At 26.9% G+C, this 23,796-nt stretch overlaps 3 protein-coding genes and 1 non-coding gene across 4 annotated transcripts; 2 read left to right on the top strand and 2 right to left on the bottom strand.

The window, feature by feature from the left end:
* Positions 1 to 11,390: 11,390 nt before the first annotated feature.
* Positions 11,391 to 11,576, top strand: LOC122853590. The gene has a single exon (XR_006373927.1). It is a non-coding gene; the product is annotated as a U2 spliceosomal RNA (small nuclear RNA).
* Positions 11,577 to 11,923: 347 nt separating this feature from the next.
* LOC122852549 lies at positions 11,924 to 13,139 on the bottom strand. The gene is made up of 5 exons (XM_044152425.1): positions 12,834 to 13,139; positions 12,719 to 12,765; positions 12,420 to 12,620; positions 12,263 to 12,353; positions 11,924 to 12,146 (listed from the first exon to the last, which is right to left on the bottom strand). Exons 1-5 carry the CDS (start codon positions 12,865 to 12,867, stop codon positions 12,097 to 12,099), a joined length of 423 nt encoding a protein of 140 aa, XP_044008360.1. The 5' UTR covers positions 12,868 to 13,139; the 3' UTR covers positions 11,924 to 12,096.
* Positions 13,140 to 13,838: 699 nt separating this feature from the next.
* LOC122851010 lies at positions 13,839 to 18,362 on the bottom strand. The gene is made up of 12 exons (XM_044150056.1): positions 18,233 to 18,362; positions 17,874 to 18,145; positions 17,526 to 17,778; positions 17,002 to 17,265; positions 15,642 to 15,695; positions 15,331 to 15,467; positions 15,091 to 15,253; positions 14,879 to 15,003; positions 14,608 to 14,764; positions 14,273 to 14,505; positions 14,036 to 14,182; positions 13,839 to 13,940 (listed from the first exon to the last, which is right to left on the bottom strand). Exons 1-12 carry the CDS (start codon positions 18,327 to 18,329, stop codon positions 13,839 to 13,841), a joined length of 2,004 nt encoding a protein of 667 aa, XP_044005991.1. The 5' UTR covers positions 18,330 to 18,362.
* Positions 18,363 to 21,070: 2,708 nt separating this feature from the next.
* On the top strand, positions 21,071 to 22,922 carry LOC122852548. The gene is made up of 4 exons (XM_044152424.1): positions 21,071 to 21,667; positions 21,754 to 21,995; positions 22,067 to 22,316; positions 22,401 to 22,922. The coding sequence occupies exons 1-4, from the start codon at positions 21,562 to 21,564 to the stop codon at positions 22,829 to 22,831; spliced, it is 1,029 nt and encodes a 342-aa protein (XP_044008359.1). The 5' UTR covers positions 21,071 to 21,561; the 3' UTR covers positions 22,832 to 22,922.
* Positions 22,923 to 23,796: the final 874 nt, after the last annotated feature.

Here is a 23,796-nt window from a genome sequence, read left to right as displayed (position 1 = left end):
TGTGAATATTCAGAGATAAAAGCATGTACATATGGAAACAATAAAAAAATGAATCCAGATGCTGAGGTCCACATATTGGGAAAAAAAATAAATAAAATAAAATATATAGGCAATTCAAACTAAGAAAAAAGAAAAAAAAATGTGGAGATTCTAGAATTTCTAGAAACTACGTAAAATTGCTCTTTATTGTATCCTATATTGCAACAACAGTATATTGCTGTGTTGTCGTCGATTTATTTTTGAGTTTTAAATATTTCTAATAATTAAAAAACAAATCACTTTTAGCTTTACATTAATATTTATTAATATTTTATTAATATTTATTAATGTAAATTGCAACAACTAAAAATAGCAATAATCATACTTAAGAGGAAGATTTAGATAAAAATGCAATTTACTTGAATATTTTCCGAAAACTAGGACTTCATGCAAGACGAGACGAGACGAGATTCATAATAAAAAAATTCTCAGGTACATAAGCTTGTAGATATTTCGTTGAGACTGTAGCGTCAGTGTCTTACTGCGCAGTGTCTTACTGGGCTGTATTTTACTGCATAGCAGTTTTTTTTTTCAATACAATTCGTTCAAAAAAAAAAAAAAAAAAAAATTCCATCTAAAATTTTCAAAGTCTCATGATAATTGTTATAATTTTTTTGAAAGTGGTGGGGCATTGATCCACAGTGGGTGTTGGTACGCTGATCTACGCTTAATAGTTTTTGCATGTTGATTTTTGACAATTCAATCAACATCACGTCAAATCTACCAAAATATTTGTAGTCATAATAGAATGCAAATGAATATATTTAAATATCCTCATGCAATTGAATATTTATTTTTTCTAGATAATATTTTGGATGAGATATTGCGCATTACTATGGTCGAGGTTTATTATGGCTGATCTATCAGTTTGTGACTATATGTGTATTCTTCCATAAGCTCCTCTTCTTGCTCACATAAAATTATAGGATACGGTCACAAACCTATCCCAAATTTCGTCCGTTACATCATATACTTTTAACAAAGGACTAGCTATGGTCTTCGGGGACCACAAGACTTGATTCAACCCAAACACTCTGGGCTGCTCTGGGCTCTTTCAAACTGGCAACGGGCAAGTGATCGCAGTCTGTTCTTAGACACGACACAGTAAATGTCGTGAGAGTTGAGTGTCATAGTTGTTATTTTGAATTTTTGTTATTAAAAACATTTTATTTTTTGCAAACAAATATTTTAATTTCAATATCTGTTCTACCTAAATGTATGTGCAATACAATGCGTAAAAGATTTTATTAAAGTGTATAAACAGTTGATGACTCATTATCTCAGTATCAGCAGATGATTTTTTAATTGCTGTGAATCAATGATAGACAATTTAAATATATTGAAAATATTGAAATAACTTTTTCCGTGAAGTTTTTAAATAAATTTAAAAAACAATTGTTGACCAATCCAAAATAATAAAGAATTTTGAGGATTTTTTAGGTAAGCACTTATATACATAAATTTTTTTTTTGTTGAAACACAAATTAACATCAAAATTATAATTAATTAAGGGAATGTGATATCTAACATTTTTAATTGATGCTGTAAAATAAATCTTTTATTTATTTTTCGCCTTGATAATTGTCCATAATGTTTTTCTTTGTTTTAATAACAAAAGTACGAAAATGAAACATTTTTTTATGCTATACTTACTTTTTATGAATTTGTGTTCGCATCATTCGCAAAAATATCGTTATTATGACGCTTAAAAAAATGAAAAAATGCATATTTGTTTTTTTTATCAGACAGTGAACTTGCTAAAAAATAAAAATAAAATGTAAAGTATAGCCTATCTTTATGTGTAGAAGTTGTAGACTTTGACACCTATTATCAAACCTAGTTTCAAACCTACATCTACGTAAACCTGTATGAACCTATTGTCCTCATGCCAGTGCGTTATCCCCCAAGCCATCGTGCAAATTTTTTCGTCTTAATTTTAATTTGTTTATGAGCTATGAATCTTTAAATATTATTAGATTTTTCCTAAAAAATACATGAGAGTCGTTTTATATAATCATTTTGTAAATTATGAGGAATAAAATTAAAAAAGCTATATAAAAATGTTGTATTATTATACATTTAAAATATAAAAAAATTGTAAATTATTGATAAATTTTTTGTGAAAAATTATGAATTATTTTTGCATACTTCGAGTTTCCCTCCCATAGGTTATTTTAATAAAACATACATCAAAAAAAGAAAAAAAAAAAAAAATTTCAACCAGGACTCGAACCTGGGCTACTAGGGTGATTAACCAGTGCTCATTCATAACTTTGTGGTAAAGCTGGCTCACTACCCGAGTAGCTCAGGTTCAAGTCCTGGTAGGAGTATTTTTATTTTTATTTTTTATTTTTTATGAGAATTTTAAAAAAATTTCCAACAAAATTGATTCATGAAAGACAAATCAAAATATACAAAATTAGTATATAATATTTAAGAAAAAATTTATCGAAAATCTACAAATTAACGGCTTTATAATAAAGCATTAGCTAATCACCCGACTAGCCCAGGTTCGAGTCCTGGTTGAATTATTTTTTTTTTTTTCTTTTTTTTTATAAAAAATTTATCAAAAGTCTACAAATACATGGTTTCTTGATAAAGCAGTGGCTAATCACCCGAGTAGCCCAGGTTCGAGTCCTGGTTGGAATATTTTTTTTTCTCTGATTAAAAACTTTTACAAAAATTGATTTATAGGAAGAAAACCAAAGTAGACAAAATTAATCCATAGTTTCTTACAAAAAACTCATCATAAATTTACGAATTTTTCAGATATTATATATGTATGCTAATATAAATTATAAAAATTGTATAATTATAAATTTGTCCTTGATTAAAAAAAATATTTTATTATTTTTTCAGATGAGGATTAATTTTCTATGAATTAACAATGACAAATAATTTTGAAAATTATACTTGGATTCTGGTTGAATTGATTGAGACAAATGAGAATGAAAAAGTGTTTGTCGGATTGCATGAATGGTTAAACGATGATTATTTTTTTAACAATGAACCAAATGTATTTGTAAAATTAAAGTGGCCTAAAAACTATTGTAAACTTAATTTAAAATCATATATAAAAAACCCTATCAATTATGAGTGGCTTGTCAATGTAAAAGCAAAATTAATATCAAAAGGAACGTACATTGAAATGGCTAATCAACAAAAAAATATGATTAAGTTTGGTGCTCCTACAACCGATCGCTCAAATAGAAAAAATTTAAAAAAAAAAAAATTAGATGACGATGATGATGATGATATAACAGAAACAAATAAAATCAAAGAAAATTCCAAATCTCAATCAAATAAGCAGAAAATAAGCGTTCCATTGAAAAAAAGAAAAATAATTTCAAAGCAAGTACACATAAATGATGAAGATGACAATGAAAATATGTTACTAAAAAAAATTGCTGAAAATGATTTTGTTGCAAAACAAAAATTAATCAACGCAAAAAATGATTCGGAAAAAAAAATGCAACATTATAAAGAAAAACATATTTTGGTAAGCTATTCACATAACACTCAATTTAATATCTTTATTTTTTATACTAGAAACAAATAATAATTAATATAGTTCTAAAAATATCAGTGCAAATATTTATATAATTGTTAAATAAATAAGGTAACTAATGAATGAATAATTTAAAAAAAATTTTCTTCTTCTAATAACAGATGGAAAAAGAAATGATGAATAGAGCCATTGGACAACCTTCATTGAGTCAGTCAACAGACTCATCTTCAGACGAAGATTATAGTGATCACTTAACAACTTATGAACGTATGATACATGCCAAAATGAATTCGCAATTTAATCGAAAAGCTAAAGTATGTACATTCTTACACATTTCTGTTTCAATTATTTTCACATTTGTGTATATGCAATACATTAAAAAAAAATATTACTTTTATAGAGGCATGTCTTCAGAGAAACCTGTAGCGATGATGAAAATACGCTAAGTGTCAACAGAAGCTTTGGTCCAATGTCACCTGAAAATGATCCATTAGAACTGGTATTTTTAAAATTTTATATTAAATAATTGCAAATGTTATAGAAGTAGTATAACAATTCATTTTTTTATATTTATATTGACCAATAATTAAATTTTTCCTAAGATTCTTTTGTCGACAAAAAAAATATTTTAAACTAATCGTAAATTGTAATTTCTAATAAAACAGTCTGAAAGCTTTGAAATAAGCAACCGTCAAAACCGAGCCTGTTCAACTAGCAGTAATGATATAAATTTATCAAAACGACCAATACATTCAAGAAAAAATATTGCTTGTTTACTAGAGGTAAACTATAACAGCTTACAATTATACTTTTACATCGATAATCTTTTAAATTTCTTCAATTGCAAAATTTGAAAGTGGCTAATAATTTTTTTTTTTTTTGCAATTTATCTTTCAGGATGACACGCAAAACTCTGATTCCCAGTCACTAAGTGAACTGACAAATTCAAGAAACCACCGATGGCTGAATGAAAGAAATAGCCAAGAAGTTCAGTATAATAACAATGTAAGTTTTTTAATAAAATTTGACCCAGGTATTTCTTTTTTACTTTGTGTGATACCTTCATGATTGTTTTCCTACTTTACGTATTATATAATTGAATATTAACAGACAATTGATTTATTATTTGTTATAATATAATTTGTGATTTTCAGAATTTTGATCAACGGCAGACTGATGATGCTGAACAAAATGATGATCTCTCCGATGATCAATCTGGCCACAATAACGACGATAATAATGACGAAGTGCTTCGAGATAATAATCATAATTTGGTATAATATTATTAGTCAATTTATATAATATTCTCACATATCTTACTCAATAGTATATCTAGATGGTCGTTATATCAAAATAAACTTTTACAGGAACGACAAGAAAACTTAGATCCCAACAGACCATTTAATCATGAAGTGTCAAAAGGGGTAGGCTTGAATTTGGATGAACTAAGAGCCAACCCAAGGGTATAAATTTTTTGTTCTATAATATATTTTCTTGAGATATATAAATAAATATAAAATAAAATTAATTATAACTTACAGCACTGGAAGCATTTACATGGAATAGTATATGTAGAAGCTAGTCAGTTTTTATTAATTCCCCCTCCAAAAACGTTGGTAAAGAAGGAAGCATCTTATGCTTCTCGTCTTATTAAGCATTTAGTACCTGAAACAGTTTTAGCGACACATTCACGCACTGGAAAAAAATCTAACGCTTCTCAAAATCGAGCAGCCAAACCTGGAATAGACGAAAGAATTATCACAGCTATTTACGGTAAATTTCACGCTCCTTTTTTAATTTATTCGATAATCTATATCTTGATATGTAACCATGTTGATTTCTTCATCGAATTCATATTATGTTTATAGTATATTGATTAGTTAATATTTTTTATTCCAGAAAGTATTAAGAAAATTTATCCACAAGCAAATAAATCATTTGTTCTGAATGGCATAACAAATGCATGCAACACAGCATCATCAAAAGTGAAGAAGCAAGCTCGCAAAAATTCTCGCAGCAATCGAATTTAATTAAAATAATGTAAATTGGGAAAAGTTAAGTAAGTTTAATCTATTCTCATTTTTATAATTTTTACAATGTTGATCTTGATGTACTATAACAGTTGTATAATTTTCATTTCTTTTTTCAGAATGGTTTATCAACAGTAGAAAATAAAAAAAAAAAAATTCCATAAAAGTCTCTTACGTGTTGTGAGTGGTTTCATCCGACCACGAGAGCGCGCCATACTACGGTCACTGATTTAGAAAGCAATCTCCACAATAAACACTTATGATATAATAAAATAAATTTTATTTAGATAAGTTAGCTTACTTATAGAATTAAGTTTAGGTAAAAAGAAGAAAATTTTGATGATAACAAGAGATAATTAATTAAATAGATTGAATAATCAAATTATATCAATTACCTGATAAATTGGCTGAGGAATCTTATTTTTGTAATATTAATTTTTCTATATAATAAATCATATTCGATAGTGAAATGTTAATTCATCTAGAGATTAGAAATAAATTGAAACAGCATCAAATTATCATTGTAACAATTTTACTAAAAAGTTTATAAGAGATCAATAAATAAATGATTTCTTAGGTAATTGATATAAGTTGATAATTAGTTGACAAATTTTATTTTATAAATATCAACAAGATAAATCAAATTTGACAGTGGAATTTTTTTTCATCTAAATTTTTCATAAGTATAAAATTTTTGTTGTCACTATTAATTTTTAATGATAAACCAAAAATTTCATGTTTAAAATATATCAATGTTTGTTAAAAAATGAAATTTACAAAAAAAAAAAAAAAATGAAAATTTAGTTTATCGAAAACTAATAATTATAAAAAAATAAGAATCATTTATGAAAATTTAGAAAAAAATTTATATTCAATAGCAAAATTTTTGTTTAATTAATATTTAAAAAACTCATTATACGTAGAAACATGAAATTTTATATCATAACAATCAAAATTTTATATAAAATCAAATAATCGAACATATGAAATCCTCAAAATTAATAACAATTCAGAAAATTGATAACATTTTACAAAAAAATAGAACAGGAGCGTCGTATATAAAATCAACAAATTGCTCAATAGGTTTATACAAATATGAAATATTACTTGATATCGATAACACTTACCTTTTTCCAATTAATACACTTATAAATAAACATATTGAAAATACTCAAAAATTTCTGTAATTTTCTATTATTTATTAATAAAAATTGATTTGATCACAACGAATAATCTTTTAATTTTTTTTTTTATACATACCTTAATTTTCTTATAAGATACACTTATAAGAAAATTTTATTGTCATTCATTATTATTATTATAAAATTTATATAAGAAATCGGCTAAAATCTTATACAAACGTTCTATAAGTTCATCTTATAAGTCTCTCCTATAAGTCGACTTATAGGATTTTTTTGTACGTGACTCTCTCTTCTTCGTCTAAGACAACACCAGCATCATCTCCAGCATCATCGGCTGTCACTGGGGCCCCAAGCAATATATCCCCCAATAATAATAACAATATTAATAGCAATAATAGCAATATTACAAACAATAATAATAATAATAATAAAAATAACAAAAACAATAATATCAACAGAGCCAATAACAATAAAAATAGTACTGCTGATACAAGCTCGGTTGCTAGAAACAGCCGAGTTACCTTCAGAGGTACTATATATAATAATTCGAGTCAAAATAATAATAATAATAATAATAATAATAGACACAATAATATCAGCAGAGCTGACCCTGTTGCTAGAAACAACAGAGCTAGTTCAAACAATATTATTAACAACAATTCGAGTCACAACAATAATAATAACTCAAGTCAAAAAAATAATAATAATAATAATAATAATAGACATAATAATATCAGCGGAACTGACCCTGTTGCTAGAAACAACAGAGCTAGTTCTAACAGAAATATAAATAAAAATAATAACAATAATAGAAATAAAAATAAAAATGATACTGTGAGAAGTAGTACTACTGCTGCTAGAAACAGCAGTGTTTCTTCTACCAGTACTATCAATAATAATAATAGTTGCAACAACAACAACAATAATAACAACAATAATAACAACAACAATGCTAATGGCGCTACTAGAGCTAGCGTTGCTGCTAGAAACAGCAATATTGCCTCTTCTAGCGCGATTAATAATAATAATATTAGTGGTTTGCATCGCCCACCCCTTTCACCACCCTCTGTGGTTTTAACATCTCCTCGCTCGCAGCCAAATGCGCGAGTGCTGTCTGGCGAGACTTTAAATGAAAAGCAGCGCCTGATTACCAGGGCTGCACACGTCAAGACTCGAGATGAACTTGAGGAGTTGGCAGTGGAGTTAGCCGGTTACTTGACGACCTCAGCGGGTAAACCGATGAATCAGAGAGTGACTGGTCGACCCCATCGTCAACGACGTGGTCAGCGTGGTAATCGGAGACGTCGCGATCATAATAATAATAATAATAATAATACTAGCAATATTAATAATAACAATAATAATACAAATGCATCGGCCTTCCATCGGGGAGGGTCTCGGGTTGAGCGGGCAACTGAGATCCAGAAGGCGTACAGAACCAACCGCAAAAGAGCGATGCAGGAGGTGCTGAGTGGTCCGTCTGTTAATTGTGAGGTACCAATGCAGACGGTCAATCAGTACTTCCGTACCATGTACTCTGGTGAGGTTGGACAGGGCGCTGATGGTGATCAGATTGAATGGCCAAATTGGTCGGACACTCAAGGCAACGAGCGACTGGGTGCAGCACTCAGCAGGCCTTTTGAGATGGCTGAAGTGAGAAGAAGGCTACAGAGTGCACATAATAGTGCACCTGGACCCGATAAACTCACCTACGCGGATCTCATTAGAGCTGATAAGACTGCTGCTGTACTCACCGCAGTTTTCAATGTCTGTCTCCGGCTATCGGTCATTCCGTCAGTGTGGAAGAGGTCAAACACGGTGCTGATCTTCAAAAAAGGAGATATGGGTGACCTCTCCAACTGGCGACCACTGGCAATGGGCGATACAGTGGCAAAACTTTTTGCTGGTGTATTAGCGGATCGAATGACGGAATTTTCAATGAGAGGAAAGCGCTTGGGCACAGAGCAAAAAGGCTTTCTTCATTATGAAGGCTGTGCTGAGCACAATTTTGTCCTTCAACAAATCATTGAGGATTCCAGACGGTCGGGTAAAGAGCTAGTGGTTGCATGGCTTGACCTGACAAATGCATTTGGATCGGTTCCTCATGCCTCCATTTACAACGCGTTAAAAGGGGCCGGAATTCCCGTGCGTATACATGACCTCATCAAGGACATGTATACAGATTGCACGACCCAAGTAAGGACGAGTGAAGGCTTCACGGATCCAATCCGAATTGCTGCGGGAGTTAAGCAGGGCTGTCCGGCTAGTCCGATTATGTTTAACCTCACTCTCGAGTCACTTATTAGAGCTGTGGCCAAACGAGAGGGTGGTTATAGTATGAAGGCGAAACGCTGGTCAGTCCTAGCTTATGCCGATGACCTGGCACTTGTTGCAGGCAGCAAGGAGGAAATGGAGGAGGTTTTGAGAACTGTGTCCAGGGAGGCCGGGAAAATTGGGCTACAATTTAACCCGGGAAAATGCGCGACACTCCATCTTTCTGGCAAGGCCAGTAAACAGTGCGCCCTTGACACGGTTTTTGGAATCCAAGGTAGCCCGATCGAGGCCTTACGAGGAGGGGATGCATATAAGCATCTTGGCATCCCTACCGGTTACCAAATTCACCAAACGCCATTTGCCACGATTGAGCATCTTATTGAGGACGTCAGGAGAGTTGACAAATCGTTGTTAACTCCTTGGCAAAAGCTCGATGCTGTGGCTACTTTCATCTTGCCACGGTTAGACTTTGTCCTTAGGGGTGCTCAAGTGAAGAAGTTTGGGCTCACTGTAGCTGATCATGTCATCAAACGTCTCGCGAAAAGCTGGCTAAATCTTCCTCAGCGTGCTAGTGCGGAGGTCGTCTTCATTCCTCCATGGCGAGGTGGTGGAGGTCTAATCCCGCTGGCTGACCTTGCTGATGTACTAACAGTCTCCCACGCATTCAGAATGTTGAATTGCGAGGATCAGGACGTTAGTAAATTAGCAATGGGAATGTTGAGTGATACGGTTAAACGTAAAATTGGTCGGCTGCCAACTATGACTGAAGTCGCTGAATACCTCTCAGGTTCTGCTGAGGGTGTATTCTTCGGACCATCGAGCGATACTTCATCATACTGGTCGCGAGTACGTACTGCAGTGGGTAGGCAAAAGACCCGCCTGAATTTAAAATGGAGGTATGATGCAGCTAAAGCTGAGCTGTCGATAGAATGTCGCGGACCTCACGACAGTGTAATAATTCCACCAGCTGCGAAAAACCAGGTGACGCGACGATTGCGATGCGCAGTCCAGGAGTTTTATCTCGAGAGACTGTTAGGGAAGCCGGACCAAGGCAAGGTTTACGAGCTGTCGTCTGGGGTACGAGTCACGAATCATTATATGAGGAATGGCAGTTACACCAGATTCGCAGAATGGCGGTTTGTTCACCGAGCTCGACTTGATGTTCTCCCGTTAAACGGAGCACGCAGATGGAGTGAGGGGGACAAACGATGCCGTAAATGTGGTTATGCCTTGGAAACGCTTCCTCATGTGTTATGCCATTGCACTCCACACTCTGGTGCAAGACAACGTCGACATAATTCAATTGTCGACCGAATTGCAAAAGCCTCGAGATTGGCGGGCAATCTGAGGGTGAACCAGAGAGTGGAAGGCATAACAGATCCAGACTTGGCTGCTTTACGACCAGATTTGGTTGTACGAGATGAAAGCAACAAGTCTATCGTAATTGTTGACGTCACAGTACCGTTTGAAAACCGGAAGATTGGTTTTGAGGCTGCAAGAAGGGAGAAAATTTCTAAATATACCCCTCTTGCTATGGCTTTGCAAGCGCAGGGTTATAGTGTGGAAATAGACGCTATTATTGTGGGAACCCTTGGTACTTGGGACCCACGTAATGAACGGGTGTTGCGTATGCTATCAATTAGCCAAGTATACGCAACAATGATGCGTCGTCTCATAGTATCAGAGACATTACACTGGTCTCGTGACATTTACGTCGAGCATGTTTCAGGTGTGAGACAATATCGATTAGCCGAACCATGAATGGCTTATTAATTTGTATTTATAGTAGTCCACTAGTTGTTTGACTGCTTTTTCTTTTTCTTTAAATTTATTTACGATAGCAATCCACTGTGTGTTTGAATGCTTTTTGTTTTTTAAAAATCTTTATATATAGAATGGAATATCCGCCAGACATTAACTCTCGCATTTGTTATATTATATTTTAATTTACATTGTTTTGTGATATGTACTTAGTACAAAAACATACATTTATTTAGTTTATATATGTATATATACTTGTTATAATTATATATATATATATAATTGTATTAGTTTATAGCACCTCGTGTGTGTCGCACCTCCTTAGAGTAAGTTAAGCTTGTTGTCATGGATGAGAAAGGACAGCTCACAGTCATTCTTTATCAATATAATTTAATATTATGGAGCTGCCCTTTTAATTAGACATGCAGCATCACCACAACGTATTATTTATAATTTATAATCGAAAAAAAAAAAAGAGATATATTATATTATAATTTTATTATTTAAAAAAAAAAAAAAAAAAAAAATAGCTACGTGTAGCTCTACGGAGCAGGAGGATTGCCTCCGCATGCTTCACCCAGTGGAGGGGTTTTGTCCCACCACTGGGAACATACCCTAAATTTGTAAACCCTTCTTTTTTTTTGTTTGGTTTTCAATAAATATCATTATATCTGTTCTTATCAGCTTAATATCTGATACGCTCCTCATTGAGGGGCCAGAATATTAAACTGATTTTTGGAAATAGGTAGAAGTCGGGGCTTGCTCTGACTCTACCACGGGTTGATCTGGTATTGCAGTACCACCAGAAACAGCCCACATACTCTTATTAAAACATAATAAAACAATTGTTTAATCGAATCAATGAATTATTTAATCGAATCGGATTAATCAAAAATTTTTTTTTAATTAGGTCACCTACATACATGTAATATACGTCTATCTTACCTGTAAATTACGTGTATCTTACCTGCAACTATATTTATAATTTATAGCACATTTTATCTCACTATCTCAGCCACTTGGCTAAGACCAGAGTGTAGTATTGACAATAATTGGCGAAATATCGATATTTCGAAAAAAAACGTAAATTTTTAAAAGTTGCCCCTCACGAGCACAGCGAGACCGTGAGTCCAAGGCAAAAAACGCGAAAAATAATACAATAATCATCATTTAAAATTTTAATTTTAGTCTATTTTTTTTTTTTTTTTTTATTATTATTATTAATTAGCAATTAATAAATACATATTGATTTACATATGTATATTAATTACATATTGATGTAAAATTGCAGTACAAAATATTCCATTTATGTAAAAATAAAGATGATGTTTAATATTAATATTTATGTTCTTGGATTGGATACACATCTTCCAAAATTTTGTATTTCTACATCTGTAAAAATATTTAAATATTTTATTAGTATTATAATGATGAAATTTATATCAATTAAATTTAATCAGTTGGAATTAAAACAAATATATATATATATATATAGGTATATTATTTACTTTTGCCACATTTTTTTGCACATCCAAGAAGTCCAGGATTATTATACATTATTGCATCATTACCACAAACTGGATTGTACTCTTGTGTCGTCTAAAAAATTTTAATCAAGATTTTATTTTGTTCAAATGGGAAATAAGAAAAAAAAAATTCATTTACCAAACAACTTCTAGTACAGCTGGTAAATTCTGGACTTGCTGTTGTTGTTGTTACAGTTGTTGGTTTTTGAGTTACTGGTCTTTGTGTTGGAATAACTGGGCGATTAGTTGGTTGAAACGTATCTATTGGTGTCCTTGGTCCATCAGCTGGACCATCGAAAGAAAATCCATCAGCTATAAATATATCATCATCGTCGAATATCTATAAAAACGATGTAAAAAATTATAATCCAAATTTATTAATCAATTTTCATAAGTAAATTGAAAGAATAAAAATTTTTTATAGTTGTCCAAATTTACCTGTGGTCGTGATTCAACAGGAATAAAATTAGAAATCACAAACACTCCTAAAATTAAAATATAAATTAATTATAAACGTTTTAAATTATATTTTTTTTTATAAAAATTAACTCACCAAATAGTGATAAAATAATTTTATTTTTAATCATAATTATTGTTAAATTATATAGATGATTAAAAATTATTAACAAAATTATATTTACTGGAGTAAAATAAAGTTGTCTGATGAGGTGATGCACACTTGTGACTGATGCAAGTTTTACCTTGATACTATTTATATCATCTTACGATCGGGTAAAATCATTGACTAATGTCAAACATCGAGAAACCTGCTTATAATATATCGTTGAAAATTACCATCAAGAATCAGCAAGATTCTTCTTTCGGTCAACCGTGATACATTAAATATTTGTCGACTCTTGTTTATCATCTGACGTATTAATTTTACGTAAAGTATTTTTTTTTTTTTTTGTATTAAATGTTAATCAAGTTTTTTTAAATGTACAAAAAAAAAAAAAAAAAAAAGAGTCGTTATTATTATTATTATAAGAAAAATAAAAGTAAATTATTCTAGTGTTAATAATTTATCATTTACATAAATTAAAATTTATTTAAATTAATTTTTAAAAAATTTATACAAGATTCAATATTTATTGTCGACAAAAGACAGAATCAGACAAATTATACATTTTTTTTTCCTCTTGTTTTTATCATTATTGATTGTGTCTATATATTTATATATTAAAAAAACCAAAGAGCATGCTGAATGAATGTAAATTTTACTTTACAATTATTTTATTAAATTTTGCATTATCATAAAAAAAAAAAATTAACTATACACATTCAGTTTAGCTTGAAGCTTCAAATGTGACAAATGTTAATTAATAATTGAATAATTTAAATTAAATATAAATGCTATAAAATTATGTTATTTTCTTGTAAATTGTAAAAGTAATTGTTAAAAATTTTTAAGACATTTTTTTTAGTAAACTCCATCCATCTAAAAAGTAACAACATATTTTATAAATTATTTTCTTTTTTTTTTCAATTTATAAGCATGTTTATGAAAATTATAATTAGTTATTTTAAATTTAAATTAACTTGTTAAATAAAAAACATATTAAGTTACTACTAATATTTTGAAAATATTGTCATAACGACGGTTTTCAGCTGAACCACTTAAAAAAGGATAATAGTAAACAGAAGTATCATTTTTATAAACCTGAAACAAAAAAAATTTTTATAGTAAAAAAACATTACTGTCAAAATAATAATTATATTTAAGGTTTAAATTTTAATTTTTAATAAAGAACATACGTTGATAATGACACTGTAATTATTATCTCGTTCAATTTTTCCAATATAAATAGATTCATTATTGAGTAAGTGTTCAACAATTGCTCCAGATGGTATGGTTTCATTAATCACTGATTTCCATTCATAATCACCGTAAACTTCTAACAACTATATTCAACAAAAATAAAATATTATTAATAATAATGTTTATTATATTTTTAAATTAAAAAAAAAAAAAAATTATTATTGTTTGTATACCTGATAGTGAGTACATTCTAAGTAATCATCATTATTATAGTTGTAATGACGATAAATATTCTTAGTATTAAAAGAAACTAATGCTGAAGTTAATATACCAAAATCACATTTACCAAGATAATATTCATCTTTTTTTTTATTTTTAACTTGAAAACTTGTGTCAAGTTTAATTAATTTATAATTAGCTGGGCTGGCTTTATAATAATGCGATGGAATCCATCTATATTTTATGTCTATGTAATAAAATAAAATAAATATAATTATTCAATTTATAAGATATCTGTATAAGATATATAAAAAATAATCACAGTATAAAAGTTTAAAGAAAAACTTACATGATATTGGATTAACAGTTAAATTATACTGTAAGCCTTGTTTGCCAAATTCATTGAATCCTTTACATTTATAATAACCTGCATCCTTGAATGATAAATCAATTATTTCCAAACTACCATCAGCGAGTATAAATTTGTTTTTATTCAAAAAATTAATCTAAAAAATAGAAAAAATAAATAAATAAAACAGTAATTTATGTTATAATATTTTCATTAAAATTAGTAAATTACATACATTAAAAGTAGTAAAAATTTTTTTTTTATATATTACCTCTGTATCGTTGTGATACCAAGTTATTGTTGGTTTTTTTATACCAGTTATTAAACAATGCATTATGATGTCATTAAAAATATTGTATGCTCTCTCTTCAGTAGAAATGTTTAGTGAATTGTTATCTATAAATAATCATAAAATTTTTTAGTTAAAATATAAATATACATATTAAAATGTATAATTCAAATGAAATTAAAAAAAAGTTATACTCAAATTTTCGGGGAAGGGAGCCAATAACATATATTCGATTGTTTTTGTTTGAAATCCATTACTTGCTTGACAATAATATATACCAGAATCATCATTTGATAAATCAATCATTTCCAAACTTCCATTGAGTAAGTGAAATTTTTTATCACTTGACCAATTGATCTATCAAAAAAATAATAATTAATCAACACTGCAAGTGTCTAAAAAATTTATGATAAAAATAATTTAAATATAAAAACCTCATTTCCATTGTGTGACCATTCGATTGATGGTTTAGGATTACCATCTGCAATACAGTCCAAGATAATTTTTTTTTCGCCCAATTGGTATTTTCTCACCAACTCTTCAGACTGATTCAATGTCATGAAATTCTTCTCTAAAAATAACAACAAAATGAATCATTAAAAAAACCATTTGTTAATACGTGACAATTGATAGTGTTAAAAAAAAAAAAAAAAAACCAACAGCATGCGCAGTGGCATTTATATAATATAAAATTTTAAATTATATTAAAATATTTATAATTACAAAAAAATTACTTTTAACTTACCCTCAGCTTTATGGCTCTTTAAACAATCATATGTTAATAAAATAATCGCTATAACTAAACCAATAAAAAGAATACAATCAATCAAATTTTGTTTCTTTTTCTCGAGTTTATGTCGATCCATCATCAAGATTATTATTAATATTCAATTATCAATTTATATATTGCACAATAATTTGTAATTTTTTTTTTTTAAATAATAAAACACTGTACTTGAAAAAAAAAAAAAAAATGTATGTATAATTTATCAATTTTATTTTTTTTGTTTCTATTTATTGCACTGTTACACGACACAAGTAGTTTTAATGACTACTTTTTTTTTTTTTATGCCACGTTGTTAATGATGGATTGATGACTCGATTTTTTTCGGCTCAGGTATTTTTTTTTTTATTTTTTTTTTATCAAAAACTTTGGTAGTTTGATGATAAAACTTTAAACTTGCGCAGTAGAAATAGTTTGATGAATCATCAAACAATAATTATAATATAAATAAAAAAGCAAATGAAAATTAAATATTTAAAAAAAAACATAAGAGTTAAAATAAATTTATAAATATATAAAATTTATTTTAATATCGAATTATAAATTGTATTAATTTTGTCGATTAGGAAATAAAGATTCATAACTTGGTGGTTCATCTTTATTTTGATTCGACATCAATTGTTCATTTACTATTGAAACACTATTTAATTGATTTATTAAACTGATTGATTCAGCTTCTATTTGTTGATCAATTACATCACTATTTTTATGCCAACATAGCCATTTTTTTCTTCTACAAAACCAAATAATTGGATAAGAAAATGTGCCAATTAAAATTAAACAATAAGACACTATTATAATGTAAGCTGTTAATATTTGATTGGAACAGTTTTCACCTTCACTACACATATTGATATGAATTTTTTACTGTTCTAATTTAAATTTTTTTGCACGATGTTTAGGCTTATCACGAACTACTTTATTTTTTATATAAATAAAATGACTTGATGATAAAATATATCAGCTGATTTATTTTGTTTATTGTGGATATCAAAAAAATATATATTAATGTCTTTTTTAATATCATGTTTAGATAAAAATAAATAATGATATTTATTTTCACAATAAAAAATATTGTAAGGTCAATTTAAAAAAAAAAAAGTTATTCCAATGATTTATTATCTTTTTTTTTATTTAAAAAATGAGACAATAATTTTTTAAAAATTTATTGTTGAATAATTTTTTTAATATTATTACCAATATTAATTTTAAAAATTCTAAAAAATTAATCAACTTAAATTCTAGTTATTGTTGAATTAAACTCAGATTATATTATATACACAAAAAAAAAAATAATAAAAAATTAATTATTAAATATTACATGTTGCATCTATTTGTAGATTTTCTGCAGTTGAATTTGTTGGAGTTGAAGTTGTATTTTCATTTGTATTTAATGACACTGTTGATTGATTAGGAAATAAAGATTCATAAGATGGAAGTCTACTTGGTGATGGAAGTATATTTAAACGATTTTCTGGCTCAATAAAAAATATATTATTTGGTAGATTAACAGTTGATTCAGATGCACTAATTCCATGACCATTTGAATTACAACAAAGTTTACCATTTTTCCATAGTTCATAAACTTTTACAGTAATAATTATACCCAAAAAAATTGGCATAATAATAAATAAAATTGTAAACCCATTTATACCACAATTATTTTCATCATTACATTTAAAACCATTGCAATTTTCAATTTCATCACATTGATAAATTGTATTTATTTTATACTTTGAATTGAGTCTTGCTTTTTCTATATCAAAAAAAAATAAATAAATATGTATAATTAATTAATATAATATTATTTTTTAAATTTAATTATTAAAAAAATATTCATCTTACTTTTATATGGAGTAAATGTAACAACAAGATTATTTTGAAGATTTTTTTTAATATTATCACGTGAAATAAATATTTCAACTTTTAGTTCATTATTTTCAGCATCAAAACTTGGATGTTTTGATTCTGGTATTACATTTGAATCATGGAAATTTTCATATTTACTTGATTGATACAAACTTAATGCTTTTTTTCGTTCTTGATGTTTGCCACAAAATGATTTGTGCTTGGACCATGCACGATTATATTCACTAAACTAAAATAAATAATTAACAATAAAAATATTATTAAATTTTATAATATAATGATTAATGATACTTTAAATGATGATAATAGTAATATAATATTTACCTTGATATAATCTTTACATCCACCATTTGGACTTGATTGAAATGTCATTGATTGTATTGTTGCATAAATGTGTTCACTAGGTGCAGCAGATTTGACAGTAAATGTACATTTAAAACTCTTTGTCGAGTGACTATGATCAATTTCAGCAAGCCAATGTGAATAGAAAACAGAAGCAGATATTTCATTGTTTCGATCGTTCATTGATCCAAGTTGTAATATTTCAGGATGATGAGAAGTATCTCCATTGAAACCACATTGAGTCTTCAGTGATACTTGAAAAAAAAAAAAGGAAAATAATTATGTATAATTAAACAAAATTAAATTATATATATTGTTTAATTAAATTATTAAAAATATACTTGTCTTATAATTTTTAAAACCATCAAGTGAATATGAGCTTGAACTTATTATGCCAAATAAAAAAACCAGCACAAACTTTGTAAAATACTCCGTCATTTTTATTTAAATTTAAAAATTAATTGCACTATTTTTTTTCCATGGATATTAAATGCACACAATAATAATTATTTATTTTTTTTTTTGTTATTAATTTACAATTTAATTAAAATAGGTATAACCTTTCAACACTTATAAAACCAAAAAGAAAAAAAATAAATAAATGAAACGTGGTCATTGTGATGTGAGCAAGACTGCAGTGAGACTATTATCAACAAAAAATTATCTACTGATAAGGATTTATTTTCTGAAAAAAAAAACCATAACGACAACCAAAAAATAAAAATATAAAAAACGATTAAATTTTTTTGTCGATTCCAGGAACTAAATAACGTTGATAAAAAATAAAATTATGTTATTGATAAATTGATAGATTAAAAACAAAATTATTTATATATTTATATTATACAACTTGGTGTTTGATCTTTATTCTTTTTTTAAACATAAATTCTTCATTTACTATATTAAAACACTATCAAATAACTGGATGATAAAATGTATACCAGTTGAAATAATAATGTCAACAGTTAAATCCGATTAATCTGTGAGTATTTTAGTTTAAATATTTGTTCGTGGATTTCCTGCAGTTGAATCTGTTACTATTTTTGGAGTTGTAGGTGTATTTACATTTGTATTTAATGACGTTGTTGATTGAGTAGGAAATAATGATTCATAAGATGGTAGTGTATCTGGTGGTGGAAGTGTATAATGATTTTCTGGCTCAATAAAAAATATATCTGTTGATGGATTATCAACTGATTGAGATGTATTGTTTTCATGTCGATGTGAACTGCAACAAAGTTTACCATTTTTCCACATTTCATGAATTTTTACAGTAATAATTATACCCAAAAAAATAGGAATAGTAACTAAAAAAACTAGCCACCATTTTATACCACAATCTTTTTCATCATTACATTTCAAACCATCACAATTTTCAATTCCATCACATTGATAAATTTTATCTATTTTATACTCATAATTATTTGCTTTTCCTGTATCAAAAAAAATAAATAAATAAATAAATAAGAATAATTAATATAATATATTTTTTTTCTATTTAATTATTTTCTATTGTTAAAAAAATATATTCATCTTACTTTTATATGAAGTGAATGTAACAATAAGATTATTTTGAAGATTTTTATTAAAATTGTCACGTGAAACGAATATTTCAACTTTTAGCTCATCATTCTCAGCATCATAACTTAGAATTTTTGATTTTGGTATTATATTTGAATCATCAAAATTTCCATAATGTATATAATAACTATTTATTATTTCTGTTTTTTGTTTGTATTTGCCACAAAATGATTTGGGTCTTGGCCAAACACTATAATTATCACTAAACTAAAACAAATAATTAACAATAAAAATATATTATTAAATTTTATAATATAATATTAACTTTAAATAATGATAAATATTTACCTTGATGTAATCTTTACATCCACCATTTAGACTTGATTCAAATGTCATTGATTGTATTGTTGCAAAAATGCTTTCACCAGGTGCAGCTTTGACAGTAAATGTGCATTTAAAACTCTCAGTTGAATAAGTATTATAATACTCATTAAACCAATCGGTATACAAAATCAAAGCAGATTTTTTATCGTAAGGATTATCCATTGATGCAAGTTGCAATATTTGAGAATGATTGACCATATCTCCATACCGACCACATAAATCTTTCAACGTTTCTGTATAAAAAAAAATAAATAATTATTTAGTAAAAAAACAAAAAAAATACAATGTACTTATACTATTTAATAAAAAATTTAGAAATATACTTAGTTCATAATTTTCAGAAGCCCTGCTTGAACCTGATCTTGAACATGAGCTTGAACTTATTATGCCAAGTAAAATAATCAACACAAACTTTGTAAAATATTCTGTCATTTTTATTTAAATTTAAAAATTTATTGCACTATTTTTTTCATGTATATTAAATACACACAATAACTATTATTATTTTTTTGTTATTAATTTACAATGTAATTAAAATGCGAATAACCTTTCAATACTTATAAAACCAAAAAGAAAAAAAATAAATGAAACGTGGTCATTGTCAGCACGACAGTCAGGCTATTATTAAAAACAAATTATTATTTACTGATAAGGATTTTTTTTCTAAAAAAAAAACTATGACGACAACCGAAAAATAAAAAAATAAAATAAAATGATTAGAATTTTTAGTTGATTCTAGAAACTAAATGACGTTATCATAGGAAAATATTATTTAAAAATAAATATTCGTCAGGTTATTAATAAATAAAATTGATAAAATAAAATAAAAAAAACTTATAACAAAAATAACAATTAATGTCAACAAATTTATGTTTTTTATTTAGAAAATCATTAAAATTAAAATTAAAATTAAACATCAAGTTTTTATCTTTTTTTTACATTCAAAAAAACAATCAACAAATAAATAGTTGAATAAATAAACAATAACAGTTAAATTATTATTAAAAAATATTATTATTTTTATTTTTTGACTAGTCTCTAAATAACTACAAAATAATTGAAACGATAATTATTATTAATTCAAAAAAACGTCTAAAATAATCATGAAAATTGTTATAAATAATTTTTAAAAAATAATAAATAATAGTATTATAGTGTTATGCTAAATTAAATTTATAAAATTTCAAATTCTACTTGTTAACTAATGGCGATTCGCGGTTTTTCCAATTCAAAGTTATACTTTTTATCCTGTAGGTGTCGTCTTTTTGATAAGAGAGAGAGAGAGAGAAAGATAATTGTGTTTTTTTTTTTTTTTTTTGACAGAAGTAAAAATTTCTTTGAAGACAATAACGAGTTTCTCGATCTCTGTTTATTTTGGAGTAAAACAAGTATCATTGTTGTTATTGTTGTTGTTGTTTTTTTTTTAATTTAAATTTCATGTCATAATTCATTAATGATTTAAATTAGTGGCCAAAAAACATTAGTTAAAAAATTTTTTATTATCTCTTTGAAGACACCTACCAGATGACAAGAATGAGCACAAATACAACATTCCATTTTTATTATTATTGCGTATTGTGATAAAAAAAAAAAAAGATTTTTTTGTTGCAAGGTGAAACTTGATGCAGCATCGTCATCATTATCATCATCATTTGTGTATCGATAGTTAAACTCTCGAGTCAGACATATAATTATGATAATAAATTTAATTTTCATTGCATTGTGACGTTTTTTTTTTTTTTTTGGAAAAAAATTATTTACAACAATGGCAATATACATAATAATAATATTTATAATTTTAAATATATATTTATTACCATCATGTTTTGGAGTATTACCAAAATCTCGAGGACATCCATACTACAAAACATGTAAGTTAATTATTTAAATAAAAAAATTAATAAATATATCATTTAATAGAAAAATTATTTATAATAATTTATATTTTATTCAACAGTTCGTTTAGTTGACGAGGATATTTGTCATCCTTTTTCAGTTGTACATAAAATTGATTTAAAAAAATATGCTGGATCAGCATTATCAATAAGTCCTGGTACAAAATTTAATACATGGTTTAATAGAACAAAAGATTTTGAATGTAAATTTATTGTTAAAGCTCCAAAAGATGAAAGTCTTTTTGCATCAATACAAAGTATATCATTTAGAAAAAATGGAGATGAATGTTTAGACTATGTCAAGGTAAATAATATAAATCAATTATTTTTCCATTAAAAATAATAATAATTAATTAATTAATTATTTAATTACAGTTTAGAAGAAAAGGTATTGATATAACATCAGAAATATGTGGTGATTTTCATAAAAGAGTACCAAGTTATTTAAAAAATGAATATGTATCAACTGAAAATTATATATATGGTGGTAAAGATTATAATTTTTCATTAAATTTGGGTGAATATGATGTTAAAGGTGAAATTGAAACAACAATATTTGTATCACAACAAAATGTTGATAGAAATTATGAGCTAGATTTAGTTATTGTTTATACACCATACAAAAGTAAGTAAAAAAAAAATTATTTAAACATTGATCTAATAATAATAGTGTATTATTATAAAAATTTGTTAATTTAATTTTTTTTAGATTGTGATAAAGCTGATGCTGATAGAACAGCATCAATAGCACCAAATAGTGTTTGCATACGTAAAGATTATTTATGTGATGGTGTTGAAAATTGCAATGCAATTTGTATGGATGAAAAAAATTGTCCACCTGAGATAATATCAACAAATAATAATACAGTTACAATTAGTGCTGTTACAACAATTATGTTTTTATTTATAATATTTATAATGGGACTTTGTTTATGTAAAAAAAATCAATGCTGTTGTTGGAGTACTGATTGTGCTGGACCAAATTTACATGATAATAGACAATCTAATCAACAATCTGGTAATTCAGGCAATAATCAAATTGCTGAATCACCAATGTTAGAAGTTAATGTATTACAATCAACACTTGATAAAGATTTACCACCAAGCTATGACTCGCTATTTCCTGAACAAACAAGTTAAATTTTTTTTTGCTTTTTTTTTCTTTAATCATCAATCAAAAATTATTATTTAATTAATTTATGAAAAAAAAAAAGAAAATTAATAATGAGAGGTTTTTTTTTTTAATCATTATTATATCACAATTTTATAGAACAAATAATATTTAAGAAAAGTTTTTTTTTTTATAGATAATTTAATTAGACTTATGATATATTGTATAAGTAAATTAAGTCAATCACGCATTAACAAAACAGTCATTAAAAAAAATAAAAAATAAACCAGTGCTCATTTTATAATTTCAAGTTAAAATTATATAAATTAATAATAATCATTTTGAATTTTTTAAAAATCAATTATTTAAATGTCCTAAAGAAAAGCCAAATTCAAAATGTGATAACGAGATTTAATTCTTTTTTTTTTTTTTTTTTACTGAAAATATTTTAAATTTGAGTGGGAATATAATTATTTTATAATAATCGTGAATTCAGTATTTATTTATAATAAATTATAATAGATTTCTTTTTTTTTTTTTTTGAATGACAATTTTAAGTAAAAAAAAAAAAAAATAATAACAAATTAGTAAATTAATAATAAGTAATAACAAATTTTTTATTGCCATTATCAAGAAATTTTTATGATAAAAAATAAAATATTTACGACTGAGAGTATAAATATTGTCAAACAAGAAAAAAAAAAAAAAAAAAAAAAACATGTAATAATAATTAGTCTTAAATAAAGACTTTATACATTTAATAATTTTTTTTGTTCATAACAAAAGTACTTTTGATACAAATATATATATATGTATACCAGATGGAATTAATATTTAATTGTTTATTTAAAAAATAAATAATAAACCTTATAAATTTGCTATCTTATTACTCATTTTTATTTGTTAATTTAAATCTTTTATTTATCAAGTAAAAAGTACGTTAAATTTACATGAATTTACATGTTGAATTTTCATTTTAAAGTTACAGATTTCA

Source organism: Aphidius gifuensis, linkage group LG3 (genome assembly GCF_014905175.1).
Source record: "Aphidius gifuensis isolate YNYX2018 linkage group LG3, ASM1490517v1, whole genome shotgun sequence".
Classification (NCBI taxonomy): Eukaryota; Metazoa; Arthropoda; class Insecta; order Hymenoptera; family Braconidae; genus Aphidius; species Aphidius gifuensis.
This window is presented reverse-complemented; position numbering and strand designations above follow the sequence as displayed.

What these genes read in the sequence shown, in the direction of transcription:
- LOC122852549 (XM_044152425.1), bottom strand. Translation starts at nt 12,867, where the DNA reads ATGATTAAAAATAAAATTATTTTATCACTATTTG. An exon ending in CTGTTGAATCACGACCACAG is followed by an intron (nt 12,621 to 12,718) that starts GTAAATTTGGAC and finishes TCGTTTTTATAG; the next exon opens with ATATTCGACGATGATGATAT. An exon ending in TGCAAAAAAATGTGGCAAAA is followed by an intron (nt 12,147 to 12,262) that starts GTAAATAATATA and finishes ATATTTTTACAG; the next exon opens with ATGTAGAAATACAAAATTTT.
- LOC122851010 (XM_044150056.1), bottom strand. Translation starts at nt 18,329, where the DNA reads ATGACGGAGTATTTTACAAAGTTTGTGCTGGTTTTTTTATTTGGCATA. An exon ending in TTTTAAAAATTATAAGACAA is followed by an intron (nt 18,146 to 18,232) that starts GTATATTTTTAA and finishes TTTTTTTTCAAG; the next exon opens with TATCACTGAAGACTCAATGT. An exon ending in GGTCACACAATGGAAATGAG is followed by an intron (nt 15,254 to 15,330) that starts GTTTTTATATTT and finishes TTTTTTTGATAG; the next exon opens with ATCAATTGGTCAAGTGATAA.
- LOC122852548 (XM_044152424.1), top strand. Translation starts at nt 21,562, where the DNA reads ATGGCAATATACATAATAATAATATTTATAATTTTAAATATATATTTA. An exon ending in ACATCCATACTACAAAACAT is followed by an intron (nt 21,668 to 21,753) that starts GTAAGTTAATTA and finishes TTTATTCAACAG; the next exon opens with TTCGTTTAGTTGACGAGGAT. An exon ending in TGTTTATACACCATACAAAA is followed by an intron (nt 22,317 to 22,400) that starts GTAAGTAAAAAA and finishes AATTTTTTTTAG; the next exon opens with ATTGTGATAAAGCTGATGCT.